This window comes from Lissotriton helveticus, chromosome 12, assembly GCF_964261635.1.
Source record: "Lissotriton helveticus chromosome 12, aLisHel1.1, whole genome shotgun sequence".
NCBI classification, from domain to species: Eukaryota; Metazoa; Chordata; class Amphibia; order Caudata; family Salamandridae; genus Lissotriton; species Lissotriton helveticus.
In genome coordinates this window covers 616,614,628-616,630,121 of record NC_136073.1, presented here as the reverse complement: position 1 = coordinate 616,630,121, position 15,494 = coordinate 616,614,628, and the positions used below count along the sequence as shown (strand labels likewise).

General features: G+C 44.3%; 1 protein-coding gene across 3 annotated transcripts in view; it reads left to right on the top strand.

The window, feature by feature from the left end:
- The window catches only part of NTRK1 (neurotrophic receptor tyrosine kinase 1), a 541,605-nt gene that overhangs the window by 458,932 nt on the left and 67,179 nt on the right, over positions 1–15,494 (top strand). For all 3 annotated transcript variants that reach the window (XM_078669330.1, XM_078669329.1, XM_078669331.1), the window contains 3 exons: positions 3,765–3,782; positions 6,310–6,368; positions 7,620–7,722. In XM_078669330.1, coding sequence (XP_078525456.1) covers positions 3,765–3,782; positions 6,310–6,368; positions 7,620–7,722 — 180 coding nt within the window. The remainder of the gene's footprint in view (positions 1–3,764; positions 3,783–6,309; positions 6,369–7,619; positions 7,723–15,494) is intronic.

The window sequence follows — 15,494 nt, the reverse complement described above, 5'->3', positions numbered from 1 at the left end:
AAAGAAGCAGAGAATTCTGGGTAGTTCTCAAGTTTAGGTGGAAAGCAGTTCCTGTACAGAGCACTCGCAACACCAGCGACACTCTAGATCTGCTCACCTCAAATGTCTACTTTTCTATCCAAGTCTTTAAGCATAGGATTAGCACAGTGCCATCCACGCCGAGATAGAAAGGGTCGAAGTCTTTTGCCTTTCCTTCAGCAAAGTCTTTAAGCATAGGATTAGCACAGTGCTACCCATACTGAGCTGTAAAATGACAAAAGCCATTTACCACTCCAGGCACAGTATTACAGCTTTGGATTGGTAAAATATCATCCAACGCAACATGAAATGAATACAAGCAACCCCTGACACAGTGTTTCACTCTAATTAGAGCTCTTCAGAGAGATATGACTTTGCCCAGACACAAGGGAGCACCCATTATAAGTCAAAACAATACCCTTTCAGGCATAGAGTGACACATAAACTATGCAAAAAAGAAGCAGAGATCTCTGGGTAGTTCTCAATATATTACCTACTGGTGGTCGTCAGTAGGTAGTTATAGTTAGGACCTAGTTTCCATAGGAAATCCGCAACATTCTATTTGGAATACCTTTGGCGCCAGGGGATGAATCTTCGCGAATTTCTGCAAGAAAATGGCCTGCTCCACTCCGCTCCGTCCCTGAAAGTTTGGGGGTGATTCGTAAAGCGGGGGCCAAGGAAAAAGGGGGGTGCCAAAACGTGTTTTTCCCGTGCAATTTTCCATAGGACCTTTAGACAGGGCTACAACCCGAATGGCTGAACAGAATTACACCAAATTTGGCAAAAAGGTAGAGTTCTGTTCGCAGATCATGCTTTTTGTTGAATGGTGTAAATCTGTTTGGTAGTTCCTGAGAAAATCATAAGTAAAATCATAAGTATATCTAGAGGAGCTTTCCGTACTCGGTAGAACCGAGGCACAAGAAAGCAGAAAACAAAGGCACAAAACATGCAACGGGGGCAGGGTAGACACACCCTGAACCCTAGGCCTGCTCAGGGGGTCCCACAAGGATCCCCAAGGCCCAAAAAAATAAAAATACATTTTAAAAAATTGCGGGGTACGCGTACGTACACGTACCCCGTGAAAAAAACAAAACAAAAACCTGGTCTGCTTTTTTAAAAATTAGCCCCCGGGGGGACCAAATCCCGGGGGCATATTTAAAAAAAAGTGTGGGGGCCCAGTCCCCCCACACACTGCCCCGGGGACCGCCACCCACCGGGGGCAAAGTCATGATGCTAGCGGGGGGGCACTCACCCCCGCCACCCCCGGGGCAAAGACATTAATGATGGGGGGCCTCTAAGGCCCCTCGAGCCCCGGGGACCACCACCCCCGGGGCTTTGTTACTAAGTATGCGGGGGGTTCATGGCCCCCCGCAGCCCCCGGGGACTGCCACCCCCCGGGGCTTCGTTCTTTAAATAAAAAAAAAGAAACCTATGTAAGCCCCCCCACACGCCCCGGGGACCGCCACCTCCCTGGGGCTCTAATAGGGTACTATAAAATGTAATGTAAAATAGGGGGGTCCGTGACGGACCACCCAGCCCCGAGACCACCACCCCCCCCCCAGGGCTTTGTAGATGTTGGGAGGGGGGCAGCGCGGCCACCCTCCTGGAGCCTTGTGGTGGCCCTGGGGACCGCCACCCCCCAGGGCCAGCTCCTGCAGTGTCCCGGGGTGTAAACCCCCGGGACACTGCTGTTTGCTGTGGTAGGGTGGGAGCCTCGCGGCTCCCGCCCTACCATCGCGGCTCCCGCCCTACCATAGCAAACTGCTTTGTTTTTTGAAAGAGAGAGCAGGAAACCTGCTCTCTCTTTCAAAAATCAAAGCCGATTGCTTTTCTGCAAGGGGAGCAGCATGTTAGCTGCTCCCCATGCAGAAAAGCAATGCCGGCTCCTGCAGGATGCGGGGAGCCAGCAGGGACCGTGAGGGGCTTGGGGACCCCCCCCACGGCTCCCAACGAGAAAGGCCAGGCCCCGGAGATGGGGTCCCCGGGACTAGAAGTGGCCCGGGAGGGGGGCCACGCAGCCTCCCCTCCCCAAAAAATTAAATAAAAAAAAAAAAAAGAAAGGCCCCGGGGATGAGGTCCCTGGGGCCTCAAGGGGGCATAGGAGGGGGAATTACTGAATAGGTTGTTCTAACTGGAATAGGTATCTCCATTTTTTTGAAAATTTTTGTTTCTATTTTTGATTGTGTGTATCAAAGGTTATATTACGGTGAGAGGAGATCTGCCACAAGGATGATGTTATCAGTGATGTCATCAGGGATGTCATTTGAGATGTCATCAGTTATGTCATGAGTGATGTCACTGACCATGTCATGGGTGATGTAATATGTGACGTCAACAGCAGTACATTGCGGGCGCGCGAGTTATAGTTAGCTGAACTAACTATAACGGGGGACTTTCAAAGGTTTTGTATGAGTGAAATGTCACGCTACCTATAACATGTGTGAAACCTATGGTTTTTTCAGTGAATTTCTAATGTTTTTTAAATGCTAATTCCTAACTATAACATGTGTGAAACCTATGGTTTTTTCAGTGAATATATATATATATATATATATATATATATCCAATGTATGTAGAGTTTAGAATAGTAAATGCATACATCATTCTGTGCATTTACCTCTTCAATATTTTGACCCACAATGTCCAGCTCACGCTATTGCGACCCTTTGATATTCTGCCTTTGAAATCCCTAACACAATCCTACAGAGATGTAGAGTTTACAGGAATTTAAATGAAATGTCCACAGAACGTCCACCTCTAAAAAAATTAAATTATGTTGCCAAGGGTTAGTTTACCTTGATGACGACCTATTAAAATGAATTTCCCTGTTTTTAGTGAATTGTACAGTTTGGGAAAACATATTTGGCCGAATCATTAATCAACAATTAGATGCTGGATTTTTGAGGATGTGCAACGAGCTATTTTGCTAAGATTTGCTCCTTAGAGACCATGTTACTCTTTAAAGTGATCAGTTGCATTTTGTAAGGGTGGACGGAGAACTCCGCTCCGCCTGCGGAGTGTGTGGAGTTTTGCCTACACCGCGCTCCGCGAAGTACGCGGAGTATGCAAAACTCTGCACACTCCGCGGAGGAGCAGAGTTGGCCTCCCAGCCGCCCTATTACCAATTATGTGCATTTTTTTTTTTTTTTTAAGAGTAATACAACGCCTTTGGGCATGTGGGAGGCGGGTAGTGTGTAGCGGAGCTATGAGGAGTGTGCGGAGTTTATTTTGAACTCCGTGGCACCCCGCTTCGCGCCACTACGCCCAGGGTTAGTATTTTGTTAAAACTTTGTGCTTCTTTCTGCTTTTATTGATTTTTTGAGGGGGTGGAGGATTGTAATCCTCATGGGGTGTTTGCACATTTGTTCGCCTTCTCACATTGGCTACAACAAGCCCAAAGGGGCATCAAACGGGTGTGGCACTAACTGCTTTCACAGTAGCACCTAAACAAAAATATTTCTAAAATCAAGAGAGTTACGGACATCATGTGACAAAAAGTGAACTTAAACATGAAGAGTATAATATAATGGTTGTTAAAATACCACATTTAACATGCCCATCGAATGCATTACATATAGAAGATATACCTGGTGGCAATAAGCCATACTTTCAGAGATGGTCAGAGGAAGGATTACTCCAAGGGATAACGATGAAATGTTTAATCTGTCTGATTGGCATATTTTGTGAAAATATTTATAGGGTCTTTCACAGATTTAAATGTGTTTATTTTTTCTGTGTCTTTACAGTGTCATTGTCTCCTGCCAGTAAGTATTGATGACATTTAATTATTCTTGTAGCTATTTGAACTGTATAATAGAGATTTTATCTCCGACTTGTTTTGTAGCTCTGCAATAATATTACAACATTCTTTCAGTGTGCAAACTTCACACCACTACATGCCAACTGGGTTGCTTGCCCTATTACAGTGATTTTCGATGTTTATTTCCAACCTATTCATCTCAAAAGTAGACATTGTAAAATACAGCACACACGCCAATTCCAATTGTATATTAAACTTTTTTTAAACTAGATTGGGAATATTTGTATTTCATTCACATTCAGATTGGAAAGAGAACCATTCAATCAATCAGGGAATTTGTAAAGCGCACTGCTTACCCGCTAGGGTCTCAAGGGGCTGGGGGGGGGGGTGGAGCTGCAGCTAGTGGTCGAAGAGCCATTAATTGTATCGATGATACACGAGTTGTCTGGTCACTGTGTTTTACAGTCATATAATGCCATCGATGGCTTCTGGGGACATGAAAATAAAGCCCGTGGCTAAAGGTTCGACTGGTGTGTTATTCTCATTTTTTATTATAATGCACAAATCCTTTGATTTATTTTTTAATTTATGTTAGTTTCTTTTTAAACATCCTTTTGATTTAAATCCTCAAATTAAGGACATTATCTAATTCGTGTAAATTAAAGTACATTTTTAAATACTACGACACAAACCCCATGAATTATCAGTTAAGAAACCCTGCTGTCTGTGCAACAGATGTAGCATAGATGTACTATAAAAATGCATGCAATGCAAGAGTGAAAATAACTGTGGGCGAATAAAACACTTTCTTGGGAACAATTGTACTAATAAAGGGGTTCTCACACATTTATTACTACAATATAAAAGTTAAATATCGCATAAGTATTGCAATAGACCCTGACTAACTTGAGACATTTCTGCAAAGTGCAGCACAAGCTCCAGGTTGCAATCACATTACAGGAAAAACAATTGGGCCATTAATCACAAGGTCTTTATAATGAGATGGTATCTTATTGTACTGTTCTCTGTTTCCTTTTAATATGTTCTTTCTTTAAATATCCCCATGTGAAAATAAAGAATGATATTAAGATTAGATGCAGACCCACTGCAAGAAATATGGTTTTTATTAGCACGCATGAGGGCGCAGAGGGGCAAGGGTCTGCCTGGCATCCTCCTCCCAAGTGCTCAACAATGGAGATAAACAGCATATTTCACTATTCACAGCTGCATATATACTCTGCATCTCATGGGTATAGTCAGGGCTTTGAGTGGGATGAAAGCACTGCAGGGTCTCTCAAAGGGGCGTGGCTGATGTAATCAAGGGTGTGGCTTAAAACAGGAGCTACAAATGTTTGCTTAGCATAGTGTGCCGTCCCACTGGTATTTTACTGCTTTTGCCATTGCATCCAGATATATAAAACATCATGTAATAGTAAACCTACAACAAGCCAGGAGTATTGGCTTTGTCAATGGTTGTTGGTTGCATATGATATATAAGCAACAACTACGGCTTCATTTATAGCATTGAAAACGCTTCAGTTATGACATGATGAGACTATGAAACAACTACCACCAGTCTCTTTGAGATTACCTCTAAGGCAATGAAGGGTGGCACTGCTGCAGAGCTAAGATGTTATTTTTTCACCCTAAGGGTGAGGGCAAAAATGGAGATCCCGATAGGGACCCGTCTCTGCACCTGATTTTTAGAACTGCCGGTGCTGAGCACCAGCAAGACCCGGCCCACTTAAAGCCCAATGAATAGTGCGTAATTAGGTTTTCCGAATACATCCTTCTGTGTCCATGATAACGACAGAGGCTATCGGCGAACTGGGCAAATTTCCAAACAGAGACCAATTTTACCTCTGGTCAATAATAACTGCTGTACACAAGGTTCTTCGTGTTGTTGTACATAGAGTGCAATGTGTGCACATTTCCTCTGTTGCATTTGCTCTCTTTCATGTTCCCTCTGCTTGCATATTGAAGTTGAGGAAGACCCATTTCTATTGAGAACAACATATTCTGATTGCTGCTCACTTACTGTCAAGTCATTTTATTAAGCCTCTGGGATTGGGTTTGTGAGCTCTGCACAATGTTAGACCAAGCAGAGGTACTTCCAAATATATTACAGGCAATTCGTGCATTTGGTAAGCGCGACGCAAAAGTGGGTAATACAATCGGGAACCCAATTCTTCTATATAATCTCCATCAGCTTTGCTTTTGATATGGCAAGTGCATTAAGGAACAATTCATTTAAGCACTATGTCGGTCAAAGCCATGCTGCCCGAAGTTGTATTAATAGGACTGTGTATTCTCAGGGAAAATCAGAAATGCAATCACAATGCTGGGCTTCACATTTGTGTCTACATTCTTAGAACAAATTAAATGAATCCCCAATTTGATCTCAGCTGTGTTTGACATCATCCAGTTGCTCACAAACCTGGGCAAGCGGCCATCTTGTTTGAGCTTGATATTGATATTCAGGGCTTTGTTTTATCTGACCATTGGTTATTCCTGTTGTTTTCCATCATCAGGCGGGGGCAACAGCACCAACGGGAACACCGTGGAAGCCGTGGAGGAGCACACGTTTGGAGTGAGTAGCAGGAGTCACACACGCGGTGGCTGTCCACACCAAGCATGCCTGTCTTCTGTCATTGCATTAATGTGCCAATAATAATCATGATCTCCCTGCAGGTATTACATTCAATTAGCCCCCTGTATTGAATGCTGGGAACGGCCGCGTTAATCAGCGTGCTTATAGTCTGGGCATTAACTACTGTTATTTGACTGCCTTCTGTGCCTAATGAGAATAAAAAGACTGGAAATGCAGCGGAAAGGAAATATTTGCATAGTTTTCCACCTACATTGGTGAGAATAAGCGGGCTTCCGCTAATAGACTTGTTGCCCATATCTGTCCATGCATCTGGCTCTGTCCCATTAGCGTGGAATGGACAACCAACACCAAATAAAGGTCTTTGTGGGTGGAATCGAGTAGAGGGTGTTAATCTCAGCTAGTTCTATGAGTAGTTTACTGTAAGACTTTACTATAACTGCAAGACCCAAAGTGCTCATCATTTAGTTCCAATCAATGGTTGAGAAGCTAAGCTATCCCTTTTGACTTATCCATCTGCCAACTGCGCAAACCATTGACTCTGGGAAAGACTTTGGCGATTATACTGCTAAATATCGACCCCCAGAGTACCATGTCAAGAACATTGAGGACAGAATATCGGAGGATTTTCTATTCCCAACTCTACATCTATAACTTGAAGATCCATGAGCCGCCTGGAGTTATATATAGAAAATCTAGACTTTCTTACCTGTTGATATGATTATTTTGTCCTCGATATCAGTGTCAATATGGTGAATTCATTCTTTGGGGCACTGGCCCTGTTCAATGGTATTCTTAATGTTTCCATTCGGCTAGTAAGCAAGTACTAGAGTACAGGTGGGTTTATACTCTAGCAGTCTAGGGAGTGTCTCTGTTCCTTCGGCCGGGCAGTCTCCACTGCCACATATGGTGTTATCACATCATACAAATTCAGCGCCTTCCCTTTCCCCCATGACCTTGGCTTGTGCAGTTGAACCAAGGCAGAGGCTGCTATCATTCCAAATCCAAATAACTGACTAACCTATCCACCACTTATAATGTACTTGCATGTTTCACTATACTAATTCAACACTAATCCTCTATGGGTCCCGGAGCTTCGAGGCCTCGTCAGGGGTAGTAAGCGCTATATAGATGCAATTACAATACAATACAATACATAAGAAATTATGTCAAATTGCAGATCTGCTGATTGAGCCAACATGTCAAGGTGTTGACCGGTCTCTGTCCCCGCAGGTGTCCGTGGCCGTGGGACTGGCTGTGTTCGCCTGCCTGTTCCTGTCGGTGATGCTGGTTGTGCTTAACAAGTGTGGAAGACATTCGAAATTTGGACATAACAGTAAGTAGCAAGTTGATCTTCCTCCCTTTCTCTCTCTTTCTCTCTCTTTCTCTCTCTCATCTATCTGTCTACCTGGCTTCTATCTTTCTCCCCTCTCTCTCTCTCGCTGTCTCTGTCTATACTCTCACTCTGACCATTGCCTACCCATCTCTACGTGCCTTGCTCTACCTTCCCCTTCTCCTCACTTTCTTTCTCTCTCTCCTTCTTTCACGTCGCTCTCGCTGTTTCTGTGATTTTCTAACACTCTCCTCTCTGTCTCTCCCCCTCCTCGGACCTTAGGCATCTCTCTATTTTTCTTGTGCTATTTGGCCCTTCTGTCTCTCTCTTTCTCACACGTTTTTTGTTTGTGCGTGTCTCATCCTCACTGTCTCTTTCATTCCTTCCCTCTTTGTCTTTCTCTATTTCGCTTTCTACTCTCCCTTTATTTTTATTTTTCTGCCTCCTTTTATCTCTCACTTTCTCTCTCCTCTCATCCCGTTCCCTATCTCTCGCTCTGTCCTCTCTGTCACTCTGTCTGTTCGCCTCTTGTTTTTGTCTTTATCTATCCGTTTTATCTCTCACAAACTACCTCTGTCTCTCTCTTTCTGACCCTTTTTCCTGTATCCTGCTTTCTGTTTCCTTCGTGTCACACCCTCGTTCACTTACACTTCTTTACTGTAAGGTATTTGCCTTCCATTCCCATTTGGGACTTGCCAAGTGTTGTGCTGATGAATGGGGTGAGCTTCTGTCTTGATCCCCGAAGGCTTGGTAAACATTTGTAGTAAGAGTCTGCGGCGAAGCCTTGTTTAGGATGGATTTCCGAACAGACTGAAAGAGTTGTGACAAGTATACAAGCTCCATACTTTCCTAGCTGCAAATGTTGTATACATTGTATTATTTTGTTGGAGGTTAAAATCGAAAATGTACTTTTTGCATTTTCACAAGCTTAGATCCCTATAATTATTCCCAAGTGCCATATTTTAGGCTCACCTCAGCATGAATCCCGACCGATCCAGGTCCCTGGGGGAGGTTGAATCCCATATATGTCCCACAGCTGGCCATGCTTCACACCAGACCCCAGTGCCTGGCCTAGATGCAGAGAGACGTCGTCTCCATCGAGTATGAAAGCACAAAAGCATCTTTCCACATCTTTAAGGCCCGAGAATGAACTCTAACAGTGTTGAGGCTGGGCCGGCCAGACCGTAGCGGGCACCAGGCATTTCCCCGGTGGGCCGCCAGGGTGGGGGCCGGTTTTGAGTCCCTGGGGGCCATTTTTGTTACCAGGGCCGGCAATATCGGCCCCCTGTAACAAAATTGGCCAAAACCAGCCCTAGCAAACAGCTAAGCTGCATCCCCCTCCTCCACCCCAGGGGGGGCGTCCGAGCAGTTTGCCAGGGCCGGTTTCGGTTCCCAGTCCGGCCCTATGTCGAGGCACTAGCAAGAGGATGCACCACACGTTCCAGTTTCTAATAAAGGGCTACATTTGAGCCTGTCAGGGCCGGACTGAGAACACAAGGCGACCCTGACAAAGTTTGTCAGACCACCCCTGCCCCCTCCCCCCGTACGGTGCATAGCAAGCGAGCGCGGCGAGCAAGCTCGACCACTGCAAGGAGGTTTGGAAGGCTTCTCCCCCCAAGAAAATTTGGGAAAAAATGGTGCATTCTACAATACTTTTTCATTATATATTCAATTGTATTCGCTTTTAAATCATGACCTTACAGTGCACCAGGATACAGCAATCTTTATTGGGAAATGTCAATGATTCTGTCACTATCACTCTCCAACAGTGCCTCTCATCTCTCCATAGTCCCTCTCTAACATTTATTTCATTTTTTTAAAGCACCTCTTATACCGGTCTAGGGTGTCGAAGCACTTTACATCACTTTCAAATACAGAGACAATGAATAATACGTGTGTAAATCAGTGTATAGAAAATGTTACATAAGAAAAAAGGGATTACAAAGTGTAGTATTCACATGTCATCCCATACTGGTAGGAATTTTTAAGAGTCCTTGATCTGGGGAAGCACAAACTCAGGATTCAGAACGTGACACAGTGGTTAAGGTCAGTGGCAGCTGGCACGGTTCGGGGGTGGTGGAGGGGAGGGCGGGGGTAAAGAAAAAAGTAAACGCACCTCCTCGCTACGTTTCTCCTCCGTTTCTCCTCTCTGTCTCTTCCGGCCGGAACAGGAAGCGCCCAGGCTCCCATAAGCCAATCACCACGCTGCAATACAGCATTGTGATTGGTCTGAGCCCTGTGGTTTTGCGCTCAGATGGGGACCTGGAGCCTGGGCACGTTCTCCACGCAGGCTGTACTGTATGCTTACACCGGCAGAAGCATCTTAGCAATGATCCATGCCAGTGCAAATAAATATGGTCCCAAGTCGCGTTATTTTGGAACAAGTGTAGTGACAAACGCAGGTTCAGCATTTATCAGTACAGTACAAAGGTCAAACCCCATGTTATTACCACAGTCCAGGGGAGATGTACATGGAGCGCATTCTAGATCTTAAATGCCTCACACTACGGACTATACAGTTAATCTATTGTTCGTATGGCTGGAGGCTTAGAATAAAGGAATTGCCAGATACCCGAGGCATTCCTGAGGTAGCTTTTTTATTTTTTAGTCACAAGTAGGAAGTAAGTGTGTGAAGTTTAAGCTCATGAAAGTGAGTAAAGATGGGGACCTTCACCGTTCACAATGGAGGGTGAAGTGTTCAACGTTCCGGGATGTCCACAAGGCAAGACTTACTTTCTCTGGTAGTGATTCCCTACAACCAGAAGTTCCTCCCAGGAAGGGTGGGACACCAAGCTGGATGGAGTTATATTCCTAGTTTTGGAAGTACCACTCAAGGCGGCTCTGAGCACCAGAGGAGAAACCCGGAGGAGCCCGCTCACAATCCATTCCATGCCTACCTGAAGTTCTAACTTCAGAGCAAGACTTCCGAAGAGCCGGGAATGAGCCCAACACTGCGTGGGAATAAAACGGTGAGAGACGAGGAGGTTTCAAGTGGCACAAAAACATTTATTGTTGCGAAGCCTCTGTGTTTGCAACTTTTCAAACACCTAGTAGGAAGCAGCCAAAGCCCCAAACCCTTCCTTGCTGCCCGTGGCTTGGAATAGAGTGGGTTCGGGATTTGATCACCCCACCCCACCCGGACTGTTTCATAAATATATGCAGGATGGAAAGTCCTGAGACCTCCCAGGTTGAAGGAGAATAGCATCACAAGGCACAATAAGGCAACGCAAGGTTTGGTGCACCTTAAGCCAGCAGTGTAATACATTTCAGATTTGTCCAGCACTTTCGTGAAGCTGTCACCATTTTCACCTTGTGAAATTTGCGAAGGCTGTCAGCTGTTCGAATCATTGTCTTCAAGACCACATTCTCACAAGAAAAACATTTTATGAAGGTATTTTCCAGGAAAAGTAATATGCTAGAGAATTCTCTCTCTAAAAGTCAGTTTTGATGACTGTTTCTCAATCTTTGTGAACTTCACGAAGATTGCAATGTTTGGCCATGAAAGCCTTTAGAACGTAACATATACACCAACCCCAGTCATCATGCAGTGTTGGTAAAAACACAGCATACGGTGAATCAAGCAACACCCCACCTGTGAGAGTGCATGATTTCTTCTCCACCCTCCTTTATTTATTTATTTATTTATAATGTCACTCTATCTATCTGTCACCCTCACTCTATCTATCTATTGCCCTCACTCTATCTATCTATTGCCCTCACTCTATCTATCTATCGCCCTCACTCTATCTATCGCCCTCACTCTATCTATCTATCGCCCTCACTCTATCTGTCTATCGCCCATTGCTTATTTCTACCATAGCTTTATTCCCTCCAGCCTTTACTTCACTTCCCTTCACCCACTACACCTACTTTTATCTCCATTTGGTCGTCCCCAATATTAATTTACAAAAATGCTTGGGGGGATGGGAAATGACATAACCCACCTTCTGACCTCTCATGACACAGTAGATCCTTTTTCCCTCCCATAGCCCTTTAAGTGCATCCTACTTGCCGCTGAGGGGCTATTGGAGCAGCAAAGAGTGCAAACCACAGAGAGTAAGTATGGGCTTACACCCTATTACCTGCTCTTCTTTCGTCTGCGTTCATGACCTCTGAGACCAAGAGCAGCGAAGACAATGCTAGCGGTACAAAGAGCAAAGCAGTTCGCAGCACTTGCTGACCCTGGCTACACTGCTTTGTCACCCATTTTCAATGAAGAGCTCTTCAATTAAATACTCATTCGGCGATTACTTGCACTGCTCACGTTTAAAGATGTAGACAGTCCGCGATGGTTAATTTGCCCATAAGGATCTTCCTTGAAAGGCAGGCGACTGTCCATAGACAAGTGGTGACCCGGAATGCATGCGTATTCAGAGCTCTGCCAGTTAAACATGCAGGTCATGATGCTCCACTATTGGGAGCTCTCTGTGGGGCAATAAAAACATGCCCAAATGAATTGGATCCAATAACTTGAATTTATTAAATCATATTTATTGACTGGCTGAACATCTAGAACAGAAAGGCTAAGCAGAGGTCACATTGAATGGCTCATAGGACCTTAGCAGTGGATGTTAGCAGAAGTCCAGTTAATGGGAGCCGGGTTTGGTATGAGAAAGCAATCTGTCACACCATTCTCTCATCCCCAACTACTCTTATATTCCTTTTGATCATCCTAAGCACTCAACGCTGTCTCACTCCCATAGATCGCCTGTTGTGCTTCGGGTGCCCTTCTGGTGCTTTAGACATGGTCTTCCTCACACTTTATCTGGCCTCTTGGTTGACCCATGGGCTCCTGCGTCCCAGTATAAACCATGATAAAGATAATTACAGCTGAAGAGTTTTACTTCGCTAAGTTTTTAGATGCCCTATCGTAAGACTGCAACATTATTTAACAATATGCTTTGCCTTCATCTTGCTACTATGAATGTTATGAGCCAATCCACAAAATCGGTTTTACATCCTGAACCAGCTGCATCCACACCCTGCACCATTCCTTGCCAACCTCGCTGGGACATTTTCTGAGGTGACGGCAGAAGGGTTGTAGTCAGCGGTGATTCCCTGCTTCAGGAAGTTAGATCTATGGGATATTTCGGAGCACAAAATGTCATCCACGGTGGGCCAGAGCATTAAACTTTGCATCTGCGGATAAAGAGAAGTTGGGAATATTTGCCCGTCTTTGCCAATGTCAACATTTCCGAGGTATATCCAAGCGCGTGAGCAAGTACAAACTTCAGTGATCCTTTGCTTGTCTTTGCCTTGAGCTTAATTTCCCAGCTTTGTCTCAGTGTACGAGCAAGGTATATACTTCGCCCACAACTAAGTTTTAGTGCTAATAGTAAGTGCACACATTTTAAATGAATAGGCAATCCGTAAGCATACCCCAAAGTTGCGACTTTTCAGACACTTCAAGGCGAGGGAGCACTACAGTAAGTGGGCAGCACTCCTGATCTGTCACACTCTTGGTTCTTGCACTCTTGGTAAAGTTAGAGGAAGCTCTGGGTTTACACCTGAGCCTCAGCTAAGACTGTCTGTGTAAACCTTCTAACCTGGTAACCCATCTGCCACTTGGTCTCTAGGTCAGAGGCACTTACCAAGACTTGTTTAGGTAAGGTTGATAGTAGTTTTCCCATCCCAGACTGACATGAGGCATGGTGGTCCCTGCTACAGAAAAACACATTATGACCGCCAAAATGCTTTATGGTCATTCGTCTTTCACTTGAATTAATAGACAACCTCTGAATCGCCATTGAAGAACAGAGCTCCATGTGGGCCCGGCAGGGTTTCTTTAAGTATGGTGAATGGTCTTCTGTCAGAGGAGTGGAGGCTGTAGCTGTTTACCTGGCGGGCAGTTAGCGGTCTAAATATCCCTGTTTATGAGTGGCCATATGCATTCCCAATGGTCTCCCCCGCGTTGCTTGCTTTCCTGGTGTTACCCTTATTCCAGTCCCTAACCAGAAACGTATTACTGCAGAAGACCCAATATGCTGGTGGAATTGCCAGAGAACTAAGGGCCATATGTATCAAGCCTTTTTCCCGTTTGCAAACAGGCATATTCTCAGAATCTGCCCATTTGCGAATGGGAAAAAGCCTTTTGGGATGTATCATCCCAAAAGGCCATTGCAAAAAAAGAGAATCGCAAAATTTGCGATTCTCTATTTTGCGAATGCAATTAAGGAATTGCAAATTGCAATTACTTAAATGCAATTCTGGAAGCACCAGAAATTTGCTATTTGGCCTTAAGGAATTACAAATTGCCACCAACTTCAAGTTGGTGGTAATTTGGGATTTTCTTTCAAAAAGCACTTTTTTGATTTTTTCAAAGTGCCATATGTCGCACATACATGCCCTTAGGGCATGTATGTACGCAAAATGTGCATACATGCATATTTCAAGGTTGGAACAGGGTGTCCTTTTGGCAACCTTGCAACCTTGAAATTGCATTCTCAATTTGCGATTCTCTAATTGGTAATTGCAAATTGAGAATGTCTTCCCATTCATTCCTATGGGCCTCCTAGCCCATGGGAATGAATGGAAAGGTATTCCTTATTTGAGAATCTCAATTTGTGATTCGCAAATAAGAAATATGTAGATTCGCAAAATTTTTAGCAAATCCTGCATACATTGAATTTTACAATTCTCTAATTGCGATTCGCTAAAAATCGCAATTTGAGATTCGCTAAACTCTTTTTTGATACATATGACCCCTTGTTCCATTTGAAAGTGTATGTGTCCGCGCACACTGAGTCTTTGAATCAGGGTCTGATATTTGCTCTTCCACGTAACACTTTCAGCACCCTTGGAAAAACATCAGTGTACATGGAGTATGAAAGCACTTAACAATAAGCCCTCCCATTAAGAATCCTCCTTTATGCCTCATCTCAACATCACATATATGTAAAAACATAACCCAACTTAGCGACATTGATCTTTATGAAGCGGGCACATGTAGGTAAAAGTCTCTTGCGCGTATAGGAACGCCCACCGCCAAGGTCACGCGGAAAGGGTGGAGGGCAGGGCTGGCTTTCGATTAATGCACATTTGATTTTATGCTAGCCCAAATCCCTAGGATCAATCATTGAAAGTGCCCGTTCGGTGAACCACCGGCCCAGACATGGAACTCTGGAGTGGTTTTCCATGGCGACTTGGCAACCTGAGCTGATGTGTGTGTTGTTTTTCCAGAGTATGAAAGAAAATCAATAGGGAGGGTGGGTGATGGGATGAGGTCAGAGACTGTCAGACACAGGAAGAAAGGAGTGGAAACAAAAGGTTATAAGGTCAGAAACGTCTGCCCCTACAAGTACAAACTGTGTAACAGGGCCAGGCATTTGCACCCAGACTGAAAGGTGAATATTCAGCTTATTTTATTTTTTTCTTTATTTTGAGGGTTTTATATAGCGTGAACAAGACCCTTGTGAGTATCAGAGCGCTTTACAAGTCAAATGTAGAAAACAAGATGTAGCAAACAAATATAAAGGTGAAACAGCTTTACATAGCTTATACATGTACACATCGGCTATTGTGAAAGACAAAATGACAGCTATTGAGCACTAAGACATAGATAGTTATAATATACAGTAAAGCTAGCAAAAGGACAGAGTTCACGTGAATTTAGCCATGAGGATCGCTTTCACTTCTTTTTTGAACGAGACAGAGGACGGGTTCGTTCTTAGTGTTTTAATATCCGCTATGAATATTTATGAGGTAAATTTACCTGTAATGACAGTCAGTGGAGATTGTTTGCATATAGGCCGGTCATTCTATATTCTGGACTGGAT